Source organism: Arachis ipaensis, chromosome B3, assembly GCF_059453495.1.
Source record: "Arachis ipaensis isolate K30076 ecotype BB chromosome B3, ASM5945349v1, whole genome shotgun sequence".
NCBI classification, from domain to species: domain Eukaryota; kingdom Viridiplantae; phylum Streptophyta; class Magnoliopsida; order Fabales; family Fabaceae; genus Arachis; species Arachis ipaensis.
In genome coordinates this window covers 128,625,343-128,648,215 of record NC_142438.1, presented here as the reverse complement: position 1 = coordinate 128,648,215, position 22,873 = coordinate 128,625,343, and the positions used below count along the sequence as shown (strand labels likewise).

The following is a 22,873-nucleotide window of genomic DNA, read 5'->3' as shown; positions in this document are numbered from 1 at the left end:
AATCCATTAAAAATTAATTTCATTAGTAAGAACGTGAATACATGCTTTAACTACGTGAATGCTTTCGCATTCCTCTTCCTCCTTCTTCTTATTTGCGTTTCTTCTCCTTCTTCTTTTATATTTTTTCCTCATCATTGTTCTTTTATTGTTGTTGTTGCTGCAATTTTTTTTTCTCATTTTTCTAATAATTTTGTTGTATTATGCATTTCTTCTTCTTCTTTGTTTAATTTTTTCTTGTTCTTATTGCTAAGAGAGTAAAACTAGAAAAATAATGAGAAGGTAAACCAAGAAGAAGAATATGAATAAGAAAAGAAGATGATGATAATAATGATGAAGAAGAAGGAGGAGAAATTTTGAGTTATCATTAAATAATTTCAGTGTATTGTGAATTTAAATAAGGTGCACTTTTGGTCTGTACTTGTTTTGAATTGAGTCTGTGTGAGTCATTATTAGGGATAACAATGGGTATCCATGGCCTCCCCCCGCTCCCGTCCCCATTTAGCATATTCCGATCCCCCTCCCCTCATCCCATCCCCGTCACAGATCAGTGGGTCTCTATTTATTCTACCGTGGAGGAGGCAAATACCCACATTTATCCGTGGATATTAAACTTAAAAAGAAAAACACACAATCATGATAAAATTTCGTATAATTCAACTAAAATATATCAAATTAAATCCATTTCAAACGCATTCAACAAAATAACATAAATACTAAATCAACAATATACAAATTAAAATAAAACAAAATAAAAAAGTTTCCAACATAACAATATAACAATTAACAAATCTTGGTCGACAATCATGATTCGGTAATAATACTCCTTTCTTGTAATGATACAAATTTAAATAATTAGTTGAAGCAAGTTTAGATATTATGCACATCATTAGTTTGTTTTTAAATAATACTAAAAAAAATTAAGATTGTTATATATATATATATATATATATATATATATATATATAAAGGACATTCAAGTAATTTCATTCTAATGGGGATTTAGCTAGTCCCCATGAGGCGGGTACTTCAATCTCCGCCCCATCCCGTTTGTTTGTGGGGATGGGTCCCAGTCCCATAGGACTTCGCGGGTTCCCATTTTGCTCTCTGAGTAATTTCTGTGGATTTGGATTTTTTTTCCATCCTAGTCATCATCATTAAGTAATTTCTGTGCATTATGATTTAATTTTGGTATATTCTAGTCTGAGTTTATTTTAAACTGAGTTTGTTTGTGTGTCGTCATCATTAAGGAATTTCAGTTCATTCTGGATTTGAACTGTTATACATATAAAAAGAAGACGACATGACAATAACGATAACAATAACGAAGATGATAATGATGATGATGGAGGAGGAGAAGGAGGAAAAGAAACGAGGAGATAAAAAAATTCAAATGAGAAAAGAAAGAGAAAGAAGAGGAGATAGAGGTGGTAGTGATGACGACAATAACAAAAGAGATGATATCCTTAACTACAAGTTCACAAATGAAATTTAGAAAGGATTAGTGTCCCTTCGAGTTGAGTTGTTTATTTAGTTTGTGCTAGTAAGTCGAGTTAATACAAAGGATCATTTGAGTAGATTAGGCATCATTGAACGTAGTGATAATATTTGTGTTATGTGTAACAAGGAAGTTGAATCTGTACAACATCTGTTTGTTACGTGTGAATTTGTTTGGCAGGTATGGTGCACATGGATTACTCATGTGGGTCGTATTTGGAGTATCCCAGGATCCATAAAAGAACACTTTGAGAGTTGGAGGACGATGCATTTAAGAAAAAAAACATGCGGAAAAAATGGTTAGTGAGTTTCTTCTCAGTTATATGGAATATCTGGTTGTGTAGAAATGAATTGTGTTGATAGGTCGTTTTATTGCTCAAGGGAGTGGTTTGAAGGCTAACTCATGTTGTTGATAGCTATGCTGGAGATGACATAAGAGTTGCTTCGTTTTAATTTCTGTCCGATGTACGCTCCACCGAGTGTTTTAAGCTTGTTTCCTCTTTCAAAAAAAAGAAGAGAAAGATGAGAAAAATAGAGGAGGAGGAGGAGGAAGAGAAGAAGTAGCAATATTAGTGGGAAAAGGAAGAGAAACACGAAGAAGAAATTAGAGAAACATGAAGGAGAAAAAAAAAAAAGTGCGTGTATGAAAAACAATTATATCAATTTGGTCAAATTTGATTAAATATTTTGCTCGATTATAAAATTTTATTCTAAAAGAAAGACCTATTTTTTTTTTTAATTTGATAGAAGGGAAGATTAATATATAATTTTTTATTATTATCTACACAAAATTAAAAATATCTTGAGAAAAGTAAAATTACCATTTAATATAGAAGATTAATTAATATATGTATCATGCATTTATCATTATTTAGGATAGATCGTCCTATGAATTGTGACTGATGTTGCATAGAATTTGATATGCAATGATAGATTTGATTAAATTATTATCTAACGACTCTTATTTATCAATTTTATACGAAGATAACTGTACTTAAATAGTTGCACGTAAATTTTTATCTTTGATATCTACCTCTCCCCATACGCATCATGTTCAATATGAAGATACAAAAATTACAACACGATCGTGTAACAGATCCAGAAAACCACATACAAATTGATGGCACATTATGAATCATTAACGCATCACACATGGGATGAAAGTGATTTTCACCTGAAATAAGTAATCACTAATTATATCATAAAATTTAATTTTCATATATTATTAGAATAAAAATAATTAAATTTTAAATTTATTACTTTAAGTATTAAAACGTATAAATTTTATTGGTATTTATTGGGTAAAAGTATTAAACACTTACATTATTGGGTAAAAGTGAAAATTATAGTCACCTTGTCACTTGGATAGTTGGATTAGACAACAAAGTCTAGCTCAACCGTTTTTTCTTCTTCAACTCTCCAACTGTCAGTGTAACCACCACCATATTCAGATGAAGCAATGAGAGGGTAGCACGTATATCCAATAATGTTCAATTTCGGCTCTATGAAACAATTATCTAAGCTTTAACTTAAGTCAACACCAAATACAGAGTTATACATATAAACTTTTTTTAATTATTATTATGGTTAAAAATAAGAATGCACCGCTGTCACCAGAACGTTGGTTTTGGTTGGCAAGGCTTCACATGCTTCTCACCAGCATCATTCAAATGCAGAAAAAAAGAAAAGCAATTACCCAAAAAGGAGGCTATCATCAACATTCAACAACAATAATATAACTTTTCTCTCATAAATCTTTTTGTTCTTCCACTGCTCTGTGCCACCATTTGTTTGCTTCCAATCATGGACATTTCCCACAAGAAGAGAACCTTGCTTAAGGTCATACTCCTTGGTGATAGTGGGTATGCATATATCTCTCTCATTTTTTTTATTCTTTCTAAAATCCCATTCATGATTTCTTCTTCTTCGTATGCTTCTATAGTTCTGCTTAGTATGATAATTTTTGTGTTTGTAAAAGCTGCAAAATTTGAAGATTCTAGACCAAATCCAAACATACACATTATCATTTGGATGAGACTACTTTCATTCATGCTTTGTCCAGTGTTGATAAATTGTTAATCACAATTCATTTTTCTTCATCTATCTTATTTCAGGGTTGGGAAGACTTCTTTGATGAACCAGTATCCATTTGGCACTTGCATTTTCAGCATTGTTCATAATCATTATTATTATTAATTTTTTTTTAAAGAGCGGAAGTTTGTTATTATTTTTTCTGATGTCAGTGATTGGCTGGAAGTGCATTATTAATTCTAAACTATGAATGCTTTCAATCTTTTCAATGTTTCCCCCTTTTTGTTTTTGTTCCGTTTTAAAAAAACAGTGTATTGCATAGTCATAATCATTATTGGCACATGAGTTGGCAATCTATGCTTGGAGGGAACACTGGTTCATGTGACAGTTGGCTGCTATTAATTGGGCCCTAAATGTTTCCATTTTCCACATTCACATTATTATTTTCCATACTAATAGGAATTGACTTCTAAATTAGTATTTTTCCTTTATTGGGTGTTTTCTTGATTTGTGTTTCGCACTAAACGCAAAAAAGAAATGCATATATAGCATAGTATAGTATTACCGTGGAGACCTTAATTTTGAATTTAGGTACGTTTATAGAAAATTCAGCCAGCATTATAAAGCCACAATTGGTGCTGATTTTGTCACAAAGGAGCTACAAGTAGATGATAAACTCGTCACTTTACAGGTTAGTAATTTTAAGTTATTTCTGATAACTTAACTTTTAACAAACACATTCTTAGTTTGGTCAAAACAATAAATGAGACTCTTTTGGCAGATTTGGGATACAGCAGGACAAGAAAGGTTCAATAGTTTAGGTGCTGCATTTTATAGAGGTGCAGATTGTTGTGTTTTGGTGTATGATGTAAATGCACACAAGACATTTGACACACTAAACAATTGGCATGATGAGTTCATTAAGCAGGTGTGTACTATTTAGCACCTTTCTGAATGAGCAATACATGAAGATTATATCTTATATGTTTTGGTGTTTGGCCTCAGGCAGATTTGAATGATCATGAAGCATTTCCCTTTGTGTTACTTGGAAACAAGGTTGATGTAGATGGTGGGAACAGTAGAAAGGTATTAAAAAGAGTTTGGGCCTTTTAGATTAATATGCATAGTTTTGAAGTTGAAATCTCATTCAACTTGTTGCAGGTGACTGAGAAGAAAGCTAGGGAATGGTGTGCTTCTAGAGGAAACCTACCATACTTTGAAACCTCTGCAAAAGAAGGATACAATGTTGACGAGGCATTTTTAAACGTAGCAAAAATTGCATCAGAAAACGAGCACACACAAGACATGTGAGAATCATTTAATACATACATAACTTCATTTAAGAGAAGCTAGAGTGATTCTGCTATTTTGCTTCTGTTGGGGGCTAACCGCTAATGTTTTTTCTCTTCTTCACAGTTATTTTCCTGGAATATCTGAAACTGTTTCGGAAGCAGAACAAAGAGGTGGTTGTGCATGCTGATTTTTTTTTTTTTTTTGGAATTTAGAGGATGAATGTATTTTGATAAACCTTATGTTACTTTTGTCCTTCTCTTGTGAAGTATGATGTAGCATTTTAGCTTATTTATTTATTTATTATTTGATCTTTTAATTTAGCATGGTAAGGATCAGATTTAAATGCAAAAACGCAAATTGAGCAGTTCACCAGTATGATAAATCCATATATATTGGCCCATTTTCCGTAGCTCAATTCGCAATATTTATTTTAACAAAAATATTATATATACACTAAAAATTTACACAATTTTCAGTTATTATATATTATTTGTGCATATTTATATAAAATAATTTATACAATTTTTTAGCTATATATAATAATTTATATAATTCTTTAGCTAAATAATCAGTTAGTAGAATAATTAAATGTACTATAATAAAAAGAATTAAATATTAATAATTTTAAGGGTAAAAAACCTTAATAAGCCAAGTCAAGAATCATGTAACGTAAATACGCCAAAGCGAAAATCGTTTCAGCAATAAGCCAAATCATATTTTTATATAATTCGAACCATGCTGGTTCGAATTCTATTTCTACATAATTCGAACCAGCTTGGTTCGAATTACACACAAACACACGCACACACGTAATTCGAACCAAGCTGGTTCGAATTACACACAAACACACGCACACACTAATTCGAACTAGCTTGGTTCGAATTACACACAGTAATTCATGGTATAATTCGAATTATGCTGTTAAAAAATTAATAATTTATTTAAAAAAATTTATTAAAAAAATTAATAATTTAAAAATTAAAAAAATATATATTTTTATTTCATACGTTAAAAAAAGCTAACAAAATATTTAATCGAGACTTCTTTAAAATATTAATGAGCTATCAATTCGAATTCCATACAATACTTTTCTGTCCATTTTTAATAGTTCATGAATATTTTTTAATAAATTTTTTTAATAAATTTTTTTAAATTATAGTACAAAAAATATTTTATCCTATGCAAAACAATTTAAAAAAATGGCTTAAAAAATATTAGGAGTACTATAAAAATTTGTAATGTTATAATAACTTAGGTAAATACATGCATGTACTCAAATTTTAAATAAAATACTCTACATAGTCAATAATAATTTAGAAATGAAAGAAAATATTTTATTCCATACAAAATAATTAAAAAATATATTTTATTCTATACAAAATAATTTTAAAAAATGGCTTAAAAAATGTTATGAGTACTATAAAGTTTGTAATATTCTAGTGATTTAGGTAAATACATGATAAAAATATTTTTTCTTTAATTTCTAAATTATTAGTGACTATGTGGAGTATTTCTTTAATGTCTTAAGTCATTAGGATATTACAAATTTTTATAGTACTTCTAACATCTTTTAAGCCATTTTTTAAATTATTTTGCATAGAATAAAATATTTTTTATGATATAATTTAAATAAATTTATTAAAAAATATTCATGATAATTTTTTAATAAAATTATTTAAATTATATGGTGAGATATTACATGATTCGAATTACGCATAGGGAAGTTCGAATTACTCTGATTCAAATGATATGGTGAGCAATTCGAATTCTATACAATACTTTTCTGCCCATTCTTGATAGTTCATGAATATTTTTTAATAAATTTATTTAAATTATACCACAAAAAAATATTTTATTCTATGCAAAATAATTTAAAAAATGGCTTAAAAGATGTTAGAAGTACTATAAAAATTTGTAATGTCCTAATGACTTAGGACATTAAAAAAATACTCCACATAGTCACTAATAATTTAGAAATTAAAGAAAAAATATTTTTATCATGTATTTACCTAAATCACTAGAATATTACAAACTTTTATAGTACTCATAACATCTTTTAAGCCATTTTTTAAAATTATTTTGTATAGAATAAAATATATTTTTTAATTATTTTGTATGGAATAAAATATTTTCTTTCATTTCTAAATTATTATTGACTATGTAGAGTATTTTATTTAAAATTTGAGTACATGCATGTATTTACCTAAGTTATTATAACATTACAAATTTTTATAGTACTCCTAACATTTTTTAAGCCATTTTTTTAAATTGTTTTGCATAGGATAAAATATTTTTTGTACTATAATTTAAAAAAATTTATTAAAAAAATTTATTAAAAAATATTCATGAACTATTAAAAATGGACAGAAAAGTATTGTACGGAATTCGAATTGATAGCTCATTAATATTTTAAAGAAGTCTCGTAATTAAATATTTTGTTAGTTTTTTTTAACGTATGAAATAAAAAAATATATTTTTTTAATTTTTAAATTATTAATTTTTTTAATAAATTTTTTTAAATAAATTATTAATTTTTTAACAGCATAATTCGAATTATACCATAAATTACTGTGTGTAATTCGAACAAAGCTAGTTCGAATTAGTGTGTGCGTGTGTTTGTGTGTAATTCGAACCAAGCTGGTTCGAATTACGTGTGTGCGTGTGTTTGTGTGTAATTCGAACCAAGCTGGTTCGAATTATGTAGAAATAGAATTCGAACCAGCATGGTTCGAATTATATAAAAATATGATTTGGCTTATTGCTGAAACGATTTTCGCTTTGGCGTATTTACGTTACATGATTCTTGACTTGGCTTATTAAGGTTTTTTACCCTAATTTTAAAGAAAAAGTTTATGGGGCTAGTATTTTTATTGAAATTTGGTCATAATATTTTTTTGTAAAATATCAAGTATATATTTTATATGTAATTGGTTGCAACTTTTGTGTAAGTATGATTGTTATCTTAATTTTTGAAACTGTAATTTAATATCGACCAAAAAATACACTGTGATTTAATTAATTTTTATTTATTTTGGCAAGGAACAAAAGACTTGGTGAATATTTGTGGTGAATATATAGAATTAGAAAACAAGGGCCCCATTTTGCCAGGAAATATCAAATTCAGAAATGTTATTAGGCTCGAAATCTCGAACGACCTGGGGAAAAAAGAGTATAAAGGAATTAAAAACTCTACCCAAATAATAAAAATAGGTGTTTGTTTGGTACGATGATAAATTCATACGTATTGATATATTAAAAATATGGACAAATAATAATATGATATGTGAAATTTATTTTCTATGTCAGCATCTAATTGTTTTAAAAAAATATATATCATATTACTATTTTTACTAAAACACTTTTATAATTTAATAAAAATAAAAAATATTTTTATTTAATTTTTTAAAAGACTTAAATACTTTTTTTTTTATGTTAGACAAAAATTATCCTTTTAAATTAATTAAATTGATTAATTTTATAGTTTTAAAATTTAAATAATTTAAAAAACAAAAACACATTTAATTATTTATCATACTCAGAGATTATTTCAATGTTATTGACGATTCTCCATGAATTCTAATCAATCATTCATACAAAAAAAAATTTAAAAATATACTAAAAAAAATCAAATGTTCTTTGTTTTTTTGGATTTCTCAGTCAACCTTCAAATCTAAGACTAAACGCTCTTTGACGAGTCTCTAATGACCGGTTTAGAATTTCCAATAAATCAAAACTCAAGTTCGCCGCAAGTATAATTCTAAACCGGTAATTAGTGCTATCAAGGTTTAGTTTGGTTGTCACAAGTTTAACCCAATTTAAATTAAAATAACCGAGAGTATTACTTCTGCGTCGTCCTTTCTAGTTTGTTTATTTTAACTTCTATTTTGGTTTCTGTCACTGATTTCTGTTTTATTTTTGTTTCATTGTGTTTAATTTTAAATCCCTAGGTGTTCTCATTCATTGGATTAAAAATTTTTGAGAATACAAAAGGATCTTGTATAGTAAATTTTAAGATGATTATAAAATGATTTTCATCGTTAAAAATCTTAAAAGCTTGTGTTTTATTCTTAACAGAGTTTCTGTCAAGGTAACAATGTTCTGCTAGGGTTTTTACTCTTAACAGAGTTTTCTTGCCGTCAAGGTCAACTTTTCAAAAAATTTTCTCACGTCAATCATAAACAAGTCTCTACCACATCAACAATTCATTACATTCTACAAGTCTACGTTCTTCTATCACACAGAGCATGGAGGATAGGAGAAGAAACAGCCAGGAAAGGGTACCAGAGAATGAAGATGATGGTGAGGGTTTGATACAATTGGAGGAAGAAGATATAAGGAGATGAATTTCAAACTGTATTAACAGTCTAATTGGCAAACTGTTCGCTCAAACAATTCTCTACGGGGACAATGGAGGGAGCGTTACGGGCAATATGGGGGTATCCTGACGGTTTTAGAGTTACAGAGATAGGACACAACCAATTTCACTTCTTCTTCGATAGAGAATGGGATGCGATGAGAATAGAGAAGGGTTCACCGTGGTTATTCAAGGATTACGCGCTTCACGTCCAACGGTGGAAGGAAGGGGCGAAAGTTGATGAACAGAGAATTAGTATCATCCCAATATGGGCCCAATTTTGGGGCGCTCCTGAAGCCTTTAAAACCGTAGAAGTGGCTCATAAACTGGGAGGAGGATTGGGTAAAGTGATAGATGCAGGATTTTTTTATGTTAAAGGGCGAGAAACCAGAATACTCAAGGCCAAAGTTGAAATAAGAGGAGAGCAAACTATCAGAGACAGCCTCAGCGTGATTGGTCCAGATAAAAACAAAGTAGAGGTGGTTGTCCGATATGAGAGATTAGGTACAATCTGTATTGATGGTTTCAGTGGCTAAGAGAAGGGGGGGTTGAATCTTAGCCCCCTTTTTTTGTTGCTAACACTTGCTGAATTCAGAGGAGACTTTTCTATTTTGGCTCGTCCCTGGATGACGAACGGATTTTTGATGGTTTAGAATTTCACAAATGAAATCTCATTGCAAGTATAGTTTCTAAACCAATCACTAATCCTTTCATGCAAAAATTTGTTTGTCACTAGTACAAACCCCTAAAATTTATAAACCGAAGTATTGGACCTCGGGTCGTTCTCCCTAGGAATTACAATGAAGTGTCTTGTTATTGGTTATGAGTTATTTTGGGGTTTTGGATGAGAGGCATGAAAAGTAAATGGCAATGGAAATAAACTAACAACTATAAAAGGCTCTTGGTAAGGTGTGAGAACTAGAAGTCCTATCCTAGTTATCTTTCTCAATTGTGATGAGAATTGTTCATTGCTACCACTTAGTTAACCCTTACTAATTAAAGGAAAGTCAAGTGGATGAATTGACTTGAGCCACAAGTCCTAGCCAACTTCCAAGGAAAGACTAGCTTTAGTGCACTCCGAACCAATTAGCAATCTCTCCAATTATCAATCAACAAAGGAATTAGATAACTCAAGTGTCACTAATTACTCTACCTAGGCCAAGAGGATCTAAATCTACACTAAAATCCAACCAAGCATTTCATCAAACACTTGGAAGGCACAAAAGAAAAGTATAGTCAATCACAACAAGAATGAATTCTAACTACAATTGAATGTAAAGAATTAACAACAACAATCAAGGAAATCACAATTATCATGAATTACCTCAAATTGCATTATTGAAAGAAAACAAAGGAACAACAATATATCCAAAACAAAATGAAGAATTACAACTATTAAAGCACACAACTAGAAAGAGGAAAAGGAGAAGATTAGGAATTGGTGAATGAAAAGTGAATCAAAGCATGAGTTAAACCTAGATCTAAGAAGAGAGATTAACCTAAACCTAATCCTAATCCTAATCCTAGAGAGAAGAGAGAGCTTCTCTCTCTAGAAACTAACTCTCAAAACTAAAACTCACTAAAAAAATTGATTAGTTTCAAGTCATCCAAATCCTAAATGATAATGATGCCTTCCCCTTAATCCTTCATCCTTTTATTCCTTTCCCTTAGCAATTTGGCGCCAAAAATGGGTTCAGAAACCCTCTCAAATCGCCAGGCACGTGTTGCATTAATGAGGTCATGTGCCAGCATCGGCGCGTGCGCGCATGGTACGCATGCGCGTCCCTGGTCGATTCTGCAATGTGCGCGCGAGCGCCTTGTGCGCGTGCGCGTGCATGGCTGACTTTGCTTCTTTGACTTTTTATGCTTCTCTCCACTTGTATGCTTCCTTCCTTGCTTCCTTTGATCCATGCCTAGCCTATTTCAACCTGAGGTTACTAGCAAACACATCAAGGCATCTTATGGAATCAAACAGAAACTAGAATTCATCAAAATAGGGCTTAAAAAGCATGTTTTTACACTTGAGCACAATTATGGAAGAGATAACAAAACCATGCTAATTCTTAGGCTAAATGTGACAAAAGGTTATCAAAATACTCTAAATTCAATGCAAAACAAACCGTCAAATTGGGGTTTGTCACTGGACACGAGACTTTTTCTTTTATCTCGTCCCTAGTCACGAGACTTTTTGTTTTGTCTCGTCACTTTGCACGAGACATTTTTAGTTTTTGCTCCTGTGCAGTAGAAAACAGAAATGGAGTAGGAGAGAAGAAAGATTACACCCAGATATATCCTGGTTCAGCTGCTAAGTGCAGTGCAGCCTACATCCAGTCTCCATCACAACAATGATGGAATTTCACTATAATCAACCTGATTACAAACTGTAAAGTGCTAACCCAACTTACAAGGGGATTCCCACAGAATCATGAAACACAACATAGATGAACAAAGGAACTCTAAGAACATCTATGGCTTTTTCTTTTAATTTTGCACTCTCTGTTTTTTTCCGCTCTATGGCTTTTTCATACAAACCTCACTGTTTTCCTTTTTCCATGAGACTCAAGACATGACAAAATTAAACAGAAAAATATAAAACAGAATACATTGAAGGAGAAGAAAATATGTAAGCTTAGGTAGCTCTGAGAATCCTGTGCCGTGCACTCTCAATGCTTACTTCTAACTCCTTGCTCCAAACAGTGGTTGTTCACCCTTAATATAGAAGAGGGAAGCCTCCACTTATTGAAGCCAAAAACTGAACCAACTTCTTCCTCCTTCAACAAACAGAACCAGTTCGGCCATATAGAGAGAGAAGAGATAACCATGCAATTACCTCTAGTTCTTCCTTGATCATCACCCTTCATCAATCCGAGCTATCCATCCTTGGCTTGCTCTCCAAGATGGATTTCTGGCCCTTGATGCTTCATGATGATAATGACTTCATCTGCTTCAATCTCTGCCTTAACCATCACTTCGCCACTCTAGCTACTCCCTGTGGTGGTTAAACAGAATCAAAGACAAGCCATGCTTCAAGAATCTCCCTTGCTTGGCCGAATCTTTACCTTCCATTTTTGAGCATGAAGAACTCAAGATAACCTCACCAAATCTAACCACATTTGGTGAGTATCTTAGCCACAGCTCATTTTTATTTTAGTATGTTTTCTTGCCATCATTAGCTTGATGGTCTTGATGCATGCAGCTTCTTCTTTTTCTTGGTTGATGAGCATAGCGTCCATAGCTTCCTGGACAAGGACCGAAGAAGAAACAAGAAAGAGATGAGAGAGAATAAACAATTTAGAAGAAAAGCAATTCAATGTGATAAACCACTTTGTTGGTAAAAGTTGCTTTTTCTTCCCTAGTTTAGAGTGGCGTGTAGTCATTATAGCCATCAATCAATTTCAGCTGAACTTTTCTCTCTCATATTTCCCATGCATTAATTAACAATGTAATAGATTTTGAAATCCATCACATGGTTAAGAGCTTGGATCCGTTGAAAGCATTTTGCTTTTATTTTATCTTGGTTTCGGACCAAGTTTGGAACCATTCATCACTAATAGGATTTGGGCTTGTAGTATTGAAGTTAAAGCTGGCCCAATTAGATAACATTTGCTTTCCTGATGAATTTTATTTCAGATCAAGCATGAGAAAATTAACCATGGGCTTGGTTGTAACAACATTGAGCTTGGCCCATCAATAAAATTTCATCCACTTATTATAAACCATGCATCAAGGCTGATTGTTGGGCTTATACCAAAAAGCTCATTTTTCGGCCCAACATAAAATCTGCACAACAAAATTATTAATTAAGCAAATATGAATTAAGATCAAATTAATAATTTTGTAGTTAAATATTTTAATAATGTTTGTTCATCATCAAACTTAAATAAGAGTTTTCCAAACTCATCATGTACATACTGTGCACAAATAGGCCATGACCATAAATTGTGCCCCAAGTTCATGGAAGATGCTAAGAAGGAAAGAATTAATAAAGATAAAATAGGAGAATGGGTGAGAGCCGATCAAGTTGGAAAAAGGGTGGAATTGCAAGAGAAGGGCAACATTGAGAAACAAACAAGGCCCCAAGCCAACCAATCAGTGAGACGTAAGAAACTGATGCCAAATTGCCTCATAGAGGGTTTTGCTAACTTCAGCTTCAAGGAGTCGGTGAGGGGAGCAGCAGAGAATGGAGTACAAATCAATATTGGATGCAATGAAGAAAAGGAGCTAGCTAGAGGTCAAAAAAATGCGACACAATTCAGTCTAATGCAACTCGGGATGCAGGACGCGAGTATCACTTTAAATGCCTCTAACTCTAGTGGAGCCCCAATGGAGAACCAAAGGGATAATGTGCCTCCAAGTCACTATGGCAGCCACTTTAAGCGGCTAAAACATTCAGCTAGAAAAAATACTGAAGGTGCTGAATCAATGAGTGGAGTTAAAAGAAGAGCAGAAGAAACAGCAGAGAAGTTATATATGGAAGTGGAGAGAGTGGAGGGTGCCAGCCGTTCAATGGCACCCCCAGCACCATGAAGATCCTTTCATGGAACTGTCGGGGTTTGGGGAGATCCCTGACAGCCCATAATCTTAAAGGGATGTGTCAATCCTACTTCCCCGAGTTGGTTTTTCTAAGTGAAACTAAAAACTAAAATCGACTTGTTGAACAGAAACTCATATCATGTGCATTCACTAATTTTACTATTGTTGATTCAAGTGGTCTATCGAGAGGTATAGCTCTGGCATGGAAGGACTTTATTGAGGTAAGGATAATTGCTCAAAACTCTTTTTCTGTGATTGCCACAATTAAAGATGAGAATAAGCGTATGGTGTGGGGGCTGGTGGGAGTATACTTAAGTACTAATGAACAAATTAGAGTGGGGCAATTTGAGGCACTATTCGTACAGCTTCAACAATTTCAAGGAAATATTGTTATAATGAGTGATTTCAATGCAATAAAAAATAATGAAGAAAAAGAGGGAGGGATTACAAGATCAGCAACTTCCATTGAAAATTTCAACAGATTTATCAATGACAATCAATTGGTTGATTTGGGAATGATCGGTCAATGCTTTACATGGTCAAATAGGAGGAATCGGGGTGAATTGATACAGAAGAGACTTGACCGGGTCATGGTAGGTGTGGCTTGGAGGGAAGGATATGAAGCAGCTGTTGTTAGGAGATTATCTGAAAATGGATCGGATCATGCTCCATTGCTACTAGATGCCACCCCTCCAAGATGGTCATTGATGAGCGGATAATTTATACGCTTTTTGACATTGTTTTTAGTATGTTTTTAGTAGAATCTAGTTACTTTTAGGGATGTTTTCATTAGTTTTTATGTTAAATTCACATTTCTGGACTTTACTATGAGTTTGTGTATTTTTCTGTGATTTCAGGTATTTTCTGGCTGAAATTGAGGGACTTGAGCAAAAATCTGATTCAGAGGTTGAAGAAGGACTGCTGATGCTGTTGGATTCTGACCTCCCTTCACTCAAAGTGGATTTTCTGGAGCTACAGAACTCGAAATGGTGCGCTTCCAATTGCGTTGGAAAGTAGACATCCAGGGCTTTCCAGAAATATATAATAGTCCATACTTTGGCCAAGAATAGACGACGTAAACTGGCGTTCAACGCCAGCTTTCTACCCAAATCTGGCGTCCAGCGCCAGAAAAGGAGCCAAAACCAGAGCTGAACGCCCAAACTGGCACAAATACTGGCGTTCAACTCCAAGAAGAACCTCTACACGTGCAACACTCAGGCTCAGCCCAAACACACACCAAGTGGGCCCAGGAAGTGGATTTATGCATCAATTACTTACTCATGTAAACCCTAGTAGCTAGTTTATTATAAATAGGACCTTTTACTATTGTATTAGGCATCTTTGATCAGTTGTATGCTATCTTAGATCACAATAGGGGGCTGGCCATCTCGGCCATGCCTGGACCTTCACTTATGTACTTTTAACGGTAGAGTTTCTACACTCCATAGATTAAGGTGTAGAGCTCTGCTGTTCCTCAAAGATTAATGCAAAGTACTACTGTTTTCTATTCAATTCATCTTATTTTGCTTCCAAGATATTCATTCGCACTTCAACCTGAATGTGATGAACGTGACAATCATCATCATTCCCTATGAACGCGTGCCTGACAACCACTTCCGTTCTACATTAGAATTGAATGAGTATCTCTTAGATCTCTTAATCGGAATCTTCGTGGTGTAAGCTAGAATGATGGCGGCATTCAAGAGAATCCGGAAGGTCTAAACCTTGTCTGTGGTATTCCGAGTAGGATTCAATGAATGAATGACTGTGACGAGCTCCAAACTCGCGATTGCTGGGCGTAGTGACAGACGCAAAAGGATAGTAAATCCTATTCCAGCATGATCGAGAACCGACAGATGAATAGCCGTGCCGTGACAGGGTGCGTTGACCATTTTCACTGAGAGGATAAGGTGAAGCCATTGACAAGGGTGATGCCTCCAGACGATTAGCCGTGCCGTGACAGGGCATTTGGATCATTTTCCCGAGAGAAGACCGAAAGTAGCCATTGACAATGGTGATGTATCACATAAAGCCAGCCATGGAAAGGAGTAAGACTGATTGGATGAAGATAGCAGAAAAGCAGAGGTTCAGAGGAACGAAAGCATCTCTATTCGCTTATCTGAAATTCTCACCAATGATTTACATAAGTATTTCTATCCCTATTTTATTAATTATATTCAAAAACCCCATTACTATTTTATATCCGCCTAACTGAGATTTACAAGGTGACCATAGCTTGCTTCATACCAACAATCTCCGTGGGATTCGACCCTTACTCACGTAAGGTATTACTTGGACAACCCAGTGCACTTGCTGGTTAGTTGTGCGAAGTTGTGAACCATGGTATTGGCATCATGTTTTTGGCGCCATTACCATGGAAAGAAAGAGCGATGAATTTTACATAATTAAAGTGTAATCACAATTTCTGCGCACCAAGATTTTGGCGCCGTTGCCGGGGATCTAATTGTTCCTGTTTGGCGCCAAGAATCGTCTGAGATCCCAATCCCGGCAACAACACCAAGTTTTTGGCGCCGTTGCCGGGGGTTGTTCGAGTTTGGACAACTGACGGTTCATCTTGTTGCTCAGATTAGGTACTTTTCTTTTTATTTTATTTTCAAAAATTTTTCAAAAATATTTCAAAATTTTCTCACCTGTTTTCGAAAAAAAAATATTTTCAAAAATATATTTTTATTCAAAATTTTTAAGAATGAATTCTAGTGTTTCATGAAGCATGTGAAGCCTGGCTGGCTGAAAAGCCATGTCTAAATTCATTTGGACTGAGGCTTGCAATTTGTTATCAAGACCAAGTTAGTTGTTGTTAATCCATTTGCTACTGTTCTTGATTTACATGCTGAAGCTTGGCTGGCCATTGGCCATGTCTAGTGTTTTGGACCGGAGCTTTCATTGAAAGCTTGGCTGGCTAGTGAGCCCTGTCTAATTCCTGGACTGAAGCTTTAGACTAAGAATGCAAGATTCCTGGAATTCATATTAAAAATTTTGGAATCCTTATTTTCCTTTTTCAATTAATTTTCGAAAAATCCAAAAAAAAATTAGAAAATCATAAAAATCAAAAATAATTTTTGTGTTTCTTGTTTGAGTCTTGAGTCATATCATAAGTTTGGTGTCACTTGCATATGCATCTTGCATTTTTCGAAAATATCATGCATTCATAGTGTTCTTCATGATCTTCAAGTTGTTCTTGGTAAGTCTTCTTGTTTGATCTTGATGTTTTCATGTTTTGTGTCTTTTCTTGTTTTACATGTGCATTTTTCGTTTCTTAGAGTCTAAACATGAAAGATTTCTAAGTTTGGTGTCTTACATGTTTTCTTTGCATCAAAAATTTTTCAAAAATATGTTCTTGGTGTTCATCTTGACATTCATAGTGTTCTTGGTGTTCATCTTGACATTCATAGCATTCTTGCATGCATTCATTGTTTTGATCTAAAAATTTCATGCATTGCATCTTTTTAGTGTTTTTCTCTCTCATCATAAAAATTCAAAAATAAAAAAAAAATAAAATATCTTTCCCTCTTTCTCTCTCATAAATTCGAAAATTAGATTTGACTTTTTTTCAAAAATTTTTAAAAATCAAGTTGTTTCTTATGAGTCAAATCAAATTTTCAATTTGAAAATCTTATCTTTTTCAAAATCTTTTTCAAAAATCAAATCTTTTTCAAAATTCTTAGTTATTTTCGAAAATTCCAAAAATATTTTTCAAAAATCTTTTTCTTATTTTTATATCAAATTTTCGAAAATAACAATAACAATTAATGTTTTGATTCAAAAATTTCAAGTTTGTTACTTGCTTATTAAGAAAGATTCAAACTTTAAGTTCTAGAATCATATCTTGTGATTTCTTGTGAATCAAGTCATTAATTGTGATTTTAAAAATCAAATCTTTTTCAAAACTAATTTCAATCATATCTTTTCAAAAATATCTTTTCTAACCTCCTAACTTCTTATCTTTTCAAAATTTGTTTCAACTAACTAACTAACTTTTTGTTTGTTTCTTAACTTTTTCAAAACTACCTAACTAACTCTCTCTCTCTCATTTTTGAAAATATCTTCCCTCTTTTTCAAAAATTTATTTTTTTTATTAACTAATTATTTTTATTTTTGATTTTAAAATTTTTCAAAAAATTACTACCCTTTTTCAAAAACTATTTTCAAAAATCACTAACTCTTTTTCAAAAATAATTTTCGAAAATTTTCCCTCCCCCATCTTACTCTATTTATTCATTCATATCCTAACATCTCACATCTCTACCATCCTCACAGTTGTGTTTCTTCCATTATATTACATTCCTTGTCTCCCCCTCTTCTTCTACTCACACAGAGATCCCTATACTGTGGTATAAAGGATCTCTATTATTATTATTATTTTTCTGTGCCTTCTTCTTTGTCATATGAGCAGGAGCAAGGATAAGAACATTCTTGTGGAAGCAGATCCAGAACCTGAAAGGACTCTGAAGAGAAAATTAAGAGAAGCTAAATTACAACAATCCAGAGATAACCTTTCAGAAATTTTCGAACAGGAAGAGGAGATGACAGCCGAAAATAATAATAATGTAAGGAAGATGCTTGGTGACTTTACTGCACCTAATTCCAATTTACATGGAAGAAGCATCTCCATTCCTGCCATTGGAGCAAACAACTTTGAGCTGAAACCTCAATTAGTTTCTCTGATGCAGCAGAACTGCAAGTTTCATGGACTTCCATCTGAAGATCCTTTTCAGTTCTTAACTGAATTCTTGCAGATATGTGATACTGTTAAGACTAATGGAGTAGATCCTGAAGTCTACAGGCTCATGCTTTTCCCTTTTGCTGTAAGAGACAGAGCTAGATTATGGTTGGATTCTCAACCCAAAGATAGCCTGAACTCTTGGGATAAGCTGGTCACGGCTTTCTTAGCCAAGTACTTTCCTCCTCAAAAGCTGAGCAAGCTTAGAGCTGATGTTCAAACTTTCAGACAGAAAGAAGGTGAATCCCTCTATGAAGCTTGGGAAAGATACAAACAGTTGACCAAAAAGTGTCCTTCTGACATGCTTTCAGAATGGACCATCCTGGATATATTCTATGATGGTTTATCTGAGCTATCCAAGATGTCACTGGACACTTCTGCAGGTGGATCCATTCACCTAAAGAAAACGCCTGCAGAAACTCAAGAACTCATTGACATGGTTGCTAATAACCAGTTCATGTACACTTCTGAAAGGAATCCTGTGAATAATGGGGCGCCTATGAAGAAGGGAGTTCTTGAGGTTGATACTCTGAATGCCATATTGGCTCAGAATAAAATATTGACTCAGCAAGTCAATATGATCTCTCAGAGTCTGAATGGAATGCAAGCTACATCCAACAGTACCCAAGAGGCTTTGGTAGCACAAATCACGAATCACACTTTTCACAACGCGTGCCACTGACCAGCAAGTGCACTGGGTCGTCCAAGTAATACCTTACGTGAGTAAGGGTCGAATCCCACAGAGATTGTTGGTTTGAAGCAATCTATGGTTATCTTGTAAATCTTAGTCAGGAAATCAATTATGTTTATCAGTTGAATTGTGAATAACCAGTAGAGCATAAATTAAAAGTTACTTGTTGTGTAGTAATGGAGAATATGTTGGAGTTTTGGAGATGCTTTGTCTTCTGAATCTCTGCTTTCCTCTGTCTTCTGATTCACGCACACACGTCCTCCTATGGCAAGCTGTGTGTTGGTGGATCACCGTTGTCAATGGCTACCTTCCATCCTTCCGGTGAAAACTACGCTCGCGCGCTCTGTCACAGCACGGCTAATCACCGGTTGGTTCTCGATCCGGTTGGAATAGGATTTACTATCCTTTTGCATCTGTCACTAACGCCCAGCCTTCAGGAGTTTGAAGCTCGTCACAGTCATTCAATCCTTGAATCCTACTCGGAATACCACAGACAAGGTTTAGACTTTTCGGATTCTCATGAATGCTGCCATCAGTTCTAGCTTATACCACGGAGATTCTGATTAAAGAATCTAAGAGATACTCATTCAATCGGATATAGAATGGAGGTGGTTGTCAGGCACACGTTCATGGTTTGAGGAAGGTGATGAATGTCACAGATCATCACCTTCATCACAGTTAAGCGTGAATGAACATCTTAGATAGGAACAAGCGTGTTTGAATGGAAAACAGAAATACTTGCATTAATTCATTGAGACACAGCAGAGCTCCTCACCCCCAACAATGGGGTTTAGAGACTCATGCCGTCAGAGAATACAAAGTTTAGATCTGAAATGTCATGAGATACAAAATAAGTCTCTAAAAGTTGTTTAAATACTAAACTAGTAGCCTAGGGTTACAAAATATGAGTGGACTATGATGGATGATGCAGAGATCCACTTCTGGGGCCCACTTGGTGTGCTGGGGCCCACTTGGTGTGTGCTGGGGCTGAGACTTTAAGCAATCCACGTGCAGAGGCCATTTGTGGAGTTGAACGCCAGTTTTTGTGCCAGTTTGGGCGTTCAACTCCAGTTTTTTATCCTTTTCTGGCGCTGGACGCCAGAATTGGGCAGAGGACTGGCGTTGAACGCCAATTTACGTCGTCTATTCTTGTGCAAAGTATGGACTATTATATATTTCTGGAAATCCCTGGATGTCTACTTTCCAACGCAATTGGAAGCACGCCATTTCGAGTTCTGTAGCTCCAGAAAATCCACTTTGAGTGCAGGGAGGTCAGAATCCAACAGCATCAGCAGTCCTTTTTCAGCCTAAATCAGATTTTTGCTCAGCTCCTTCAATTTCAGCCAGAAAAATACCTGAAATTACAGAAAAACACACAACTCATAGTAAAGTCCAGAAATATGAATTTTTCCTAAAAACTACTAGAAATAGACTAAAAACTAACTAAAACATACTCAAAACTATATGAAATTATCCCCAAAAAGCGTATAAAATATCCGCTCATCATAACACCAAACTTAAACTGTTGCTTGTCCTCAAGCAACTAGACAAATAAAATAGAAGACTAATAGGTTGAGAAGCAATAATATCTCAGAGTTTTTGAATGAAGCTCAGATTCTAATTAGATGAGCGGGACTAGTAGCTTTTTGCTTCTGAACAGTTTTGGCATCTCACTTTATCCATTGAAGCTCAGAGTGATTGGCATCTATAGGAACTCAGAATTCAGATAGTGTTATTGATTCTCTTAGTTCAGTGTGATGATTCTTGAACACAGCTTCTTTATGAGTCTTGGCCGTGGCCCTAAGCACTTTGTTTTCCAGTATTACTACCGGATACATAAATGCCACAGACACATAATTGGGTGAACCTTTTAGATTGTGACTCAGCTTTGCTAAAGTCCCCAATTAGAGGTGTCCAGAGTTCTTAAGCACACTCTTCTTTTTGCTTTGGACCTTGACTTTAACCGCTCAGTCTCAAGTTTTCACTTGACACCTTCACGCCACAAGCACATGGTTAGGGACAGCTTGATTTAGCCGCTTAGGCCAGGATTTTATTCCTTTTTGGCCCTCCTATCCACTGATGCTCAAAGCCTTGGGATCCTTTTTATTACCCTTGCCTTTTGGTTTTAAGGGCTTTGGCTTTTTGCTTGCTTTCTCTTTTTTTTTTCTTTCTCTTTTTTTTTTTTTCTGCAAGCTTTGTTCTTTGCTGCTTTTTCTTGCTTCAAGAATCATTTTTATGATTTTTCAGATTCTCAATAACATGTCTCATGTTCATCATTCTTTCAAGAGCCAACATATTTAACAGTCTTAAACAACAAATTCAAAAGATATATGCACTGTTCAAGCATTCATTCAGAAGACAGAAAGCATTGCCACCACATTTAACTAATTAGAATTTCTCTTATTAAAACTCAAAATTTTATTGCTTCTTATTCAAAAGATCTACTACTTTATTCACGTTTGCTGATGATGAGAAAAATAAACTATAGCTTAATTGGAGATAAAATCAAAATAGATACTAATTACTACTATATGACGTCTAAGGTAAACTTTTTATAAGGACACTGTCACAGAGTTAAGGCAGAAATTGGAAATTAACAACCTTTATCTGGGGGTATGGGGGTTCCTCTGATCCTTGGGAGGCTTGGTATCACAGAAGATTTTTGGCGCTTCAGTTCCCTTAAGTCACGTCCTTGCTCCTCTTGTTCTTTAAGCATATGGGTTAGCATTTGACTGTGTTCCTTCTGTTGTTTTATTATTTGCTCCATAGCTTCCTGTATCTTGGTGACAGACGTCTCAAGATGTTCCCAATATTCTGCTTGAGGAATCTCTGGAAGGAATTCCTGTGCTCTTTTCTTTATAGGATCCTCCTGTGCTTGTTGTCTCTCCATTGATGCTTTGGTGATTGGCCTTTCAATTAGGATATATTCAGTTATTCCCATCTTGACTCCAGCGTCCTTGCAGAGCAGAGAAATCACGCTTGGATAAGCCAACCTGGCCTCTCTTGAATTTTTGTTAGCAATCTTATAGAGCTCTGTTGAAATCAGCTGATGAACCTCCACTTCCTTTCCCATCATGATGCAATGAATCATTACTGCTCTTTTAACTGTGACTTCAGAACGGTTGCTGGTGGGCAACAGAGAACGCCCAATGAAGTCCAGCCATCCTCTGGCAACTGGTTTGAGATCCTCCCTCTTGAGTTGATTTGGGACGCCCTTTGTGTTGGTGGTCCACCTGGCTCCAGGAATACAGATGTCCTCCCCAATTTTATTCAGGCCAATGTCTGCTCGCATCATCCTCCTGTTGAAGGAGTCTGGATCATCCTTTAGCTGAGGTAGCTTTAGTATCTCTCTGATCTTGTCAGGGGTGGTATGAACAATCTTTCCCCTGACCATGGTTCGAAATTCGTAGCAGGCTGTTCCAGATAGTCTTTGCTTGTCAGTCTGCCACATATTAGCATAGAACTCCTAGACCATGTTCCTTCCTACTTTCATTTCAGGATTAGCTAGGACTTCCCAGTTCCTGATTCGAATTTGCTCCTGGATCTCCGGATATTCATCTTCTTTCAGATCGAATCTAACTTCCGGGATCACTGATCTCAGACCCATTACTTTAAGATAATGGTCTGAATGTTCTTTAGATAAGAACTTCCCTTGATTCCAAAGTGGTTTTGGAACGCTCTCTTTCTTGTCTCTAGGAGTGTATTGTTTCCCTTTGGGAGCCATGATCTTAGTGAT

At 34.4% G+C, this 22,873-nt stretch overlaps 2 protein-coding genes and 1 non-coding gene across 3 annotated transcripts; 2 read left to right on the top strand and 1 right to left on the bottom strand.

Moving 5' to 3' along the window:
* The first annotated feature begins 3,210 nt into the window (after positions 1-3,210).
* LOC107634660 (ras-related protein Rab7) lies at positions 3,211-5,134 on the top strand. Its single transcript, XM_016338088.3, has 7 exons — positions 3,211-3,356; positions 3,609-3,635; positions 4,117-4,216; positions 4,307-4,453; positions 4,531-4,611; positions 4,687-4,832; positions 4,942-5,134. The coding sequence occupies exons 1-7, from the start codon at positions 3,298-3,300 to the stop codon at positions 5,003-5,005; spliced, it is 624 nt and encodes a 207-aa protein (XP_016193574.1). The 5' UTR covers positions 3,211-3,297; the 3' UTR covers positions 5,006-5,134.
* Positions 5,135-9,225: 4,091 nt separating this feature from the next.
* LOC148572421 (uncharacterized) lies at positions 9,226-9,708 on the top strand. Its single transcript, XM_088507487.1, has one exon. It carries the CDS (start codon positions 9,226-9,228, stop codon positions 9,706-9,708), a length of 483 nt encoding a protein of 160 aa, XP_088363613.1.
* An 8,937-nt stretch (positions 9,709-18,645) lies between these two features.
* Positions 18,646-18,753, bottom strand: LOC148572420 (small nucleolar RNA R71). Its single transcript, XR_015907796.1, has one exon. It is a non-coding gene; the product is annotated as a small nucleolar RNA R71 (small nucleolar RNA).
* Between the last annotated feature and the right edge of the window lie 4,120 nt (positions 18,754-22,873).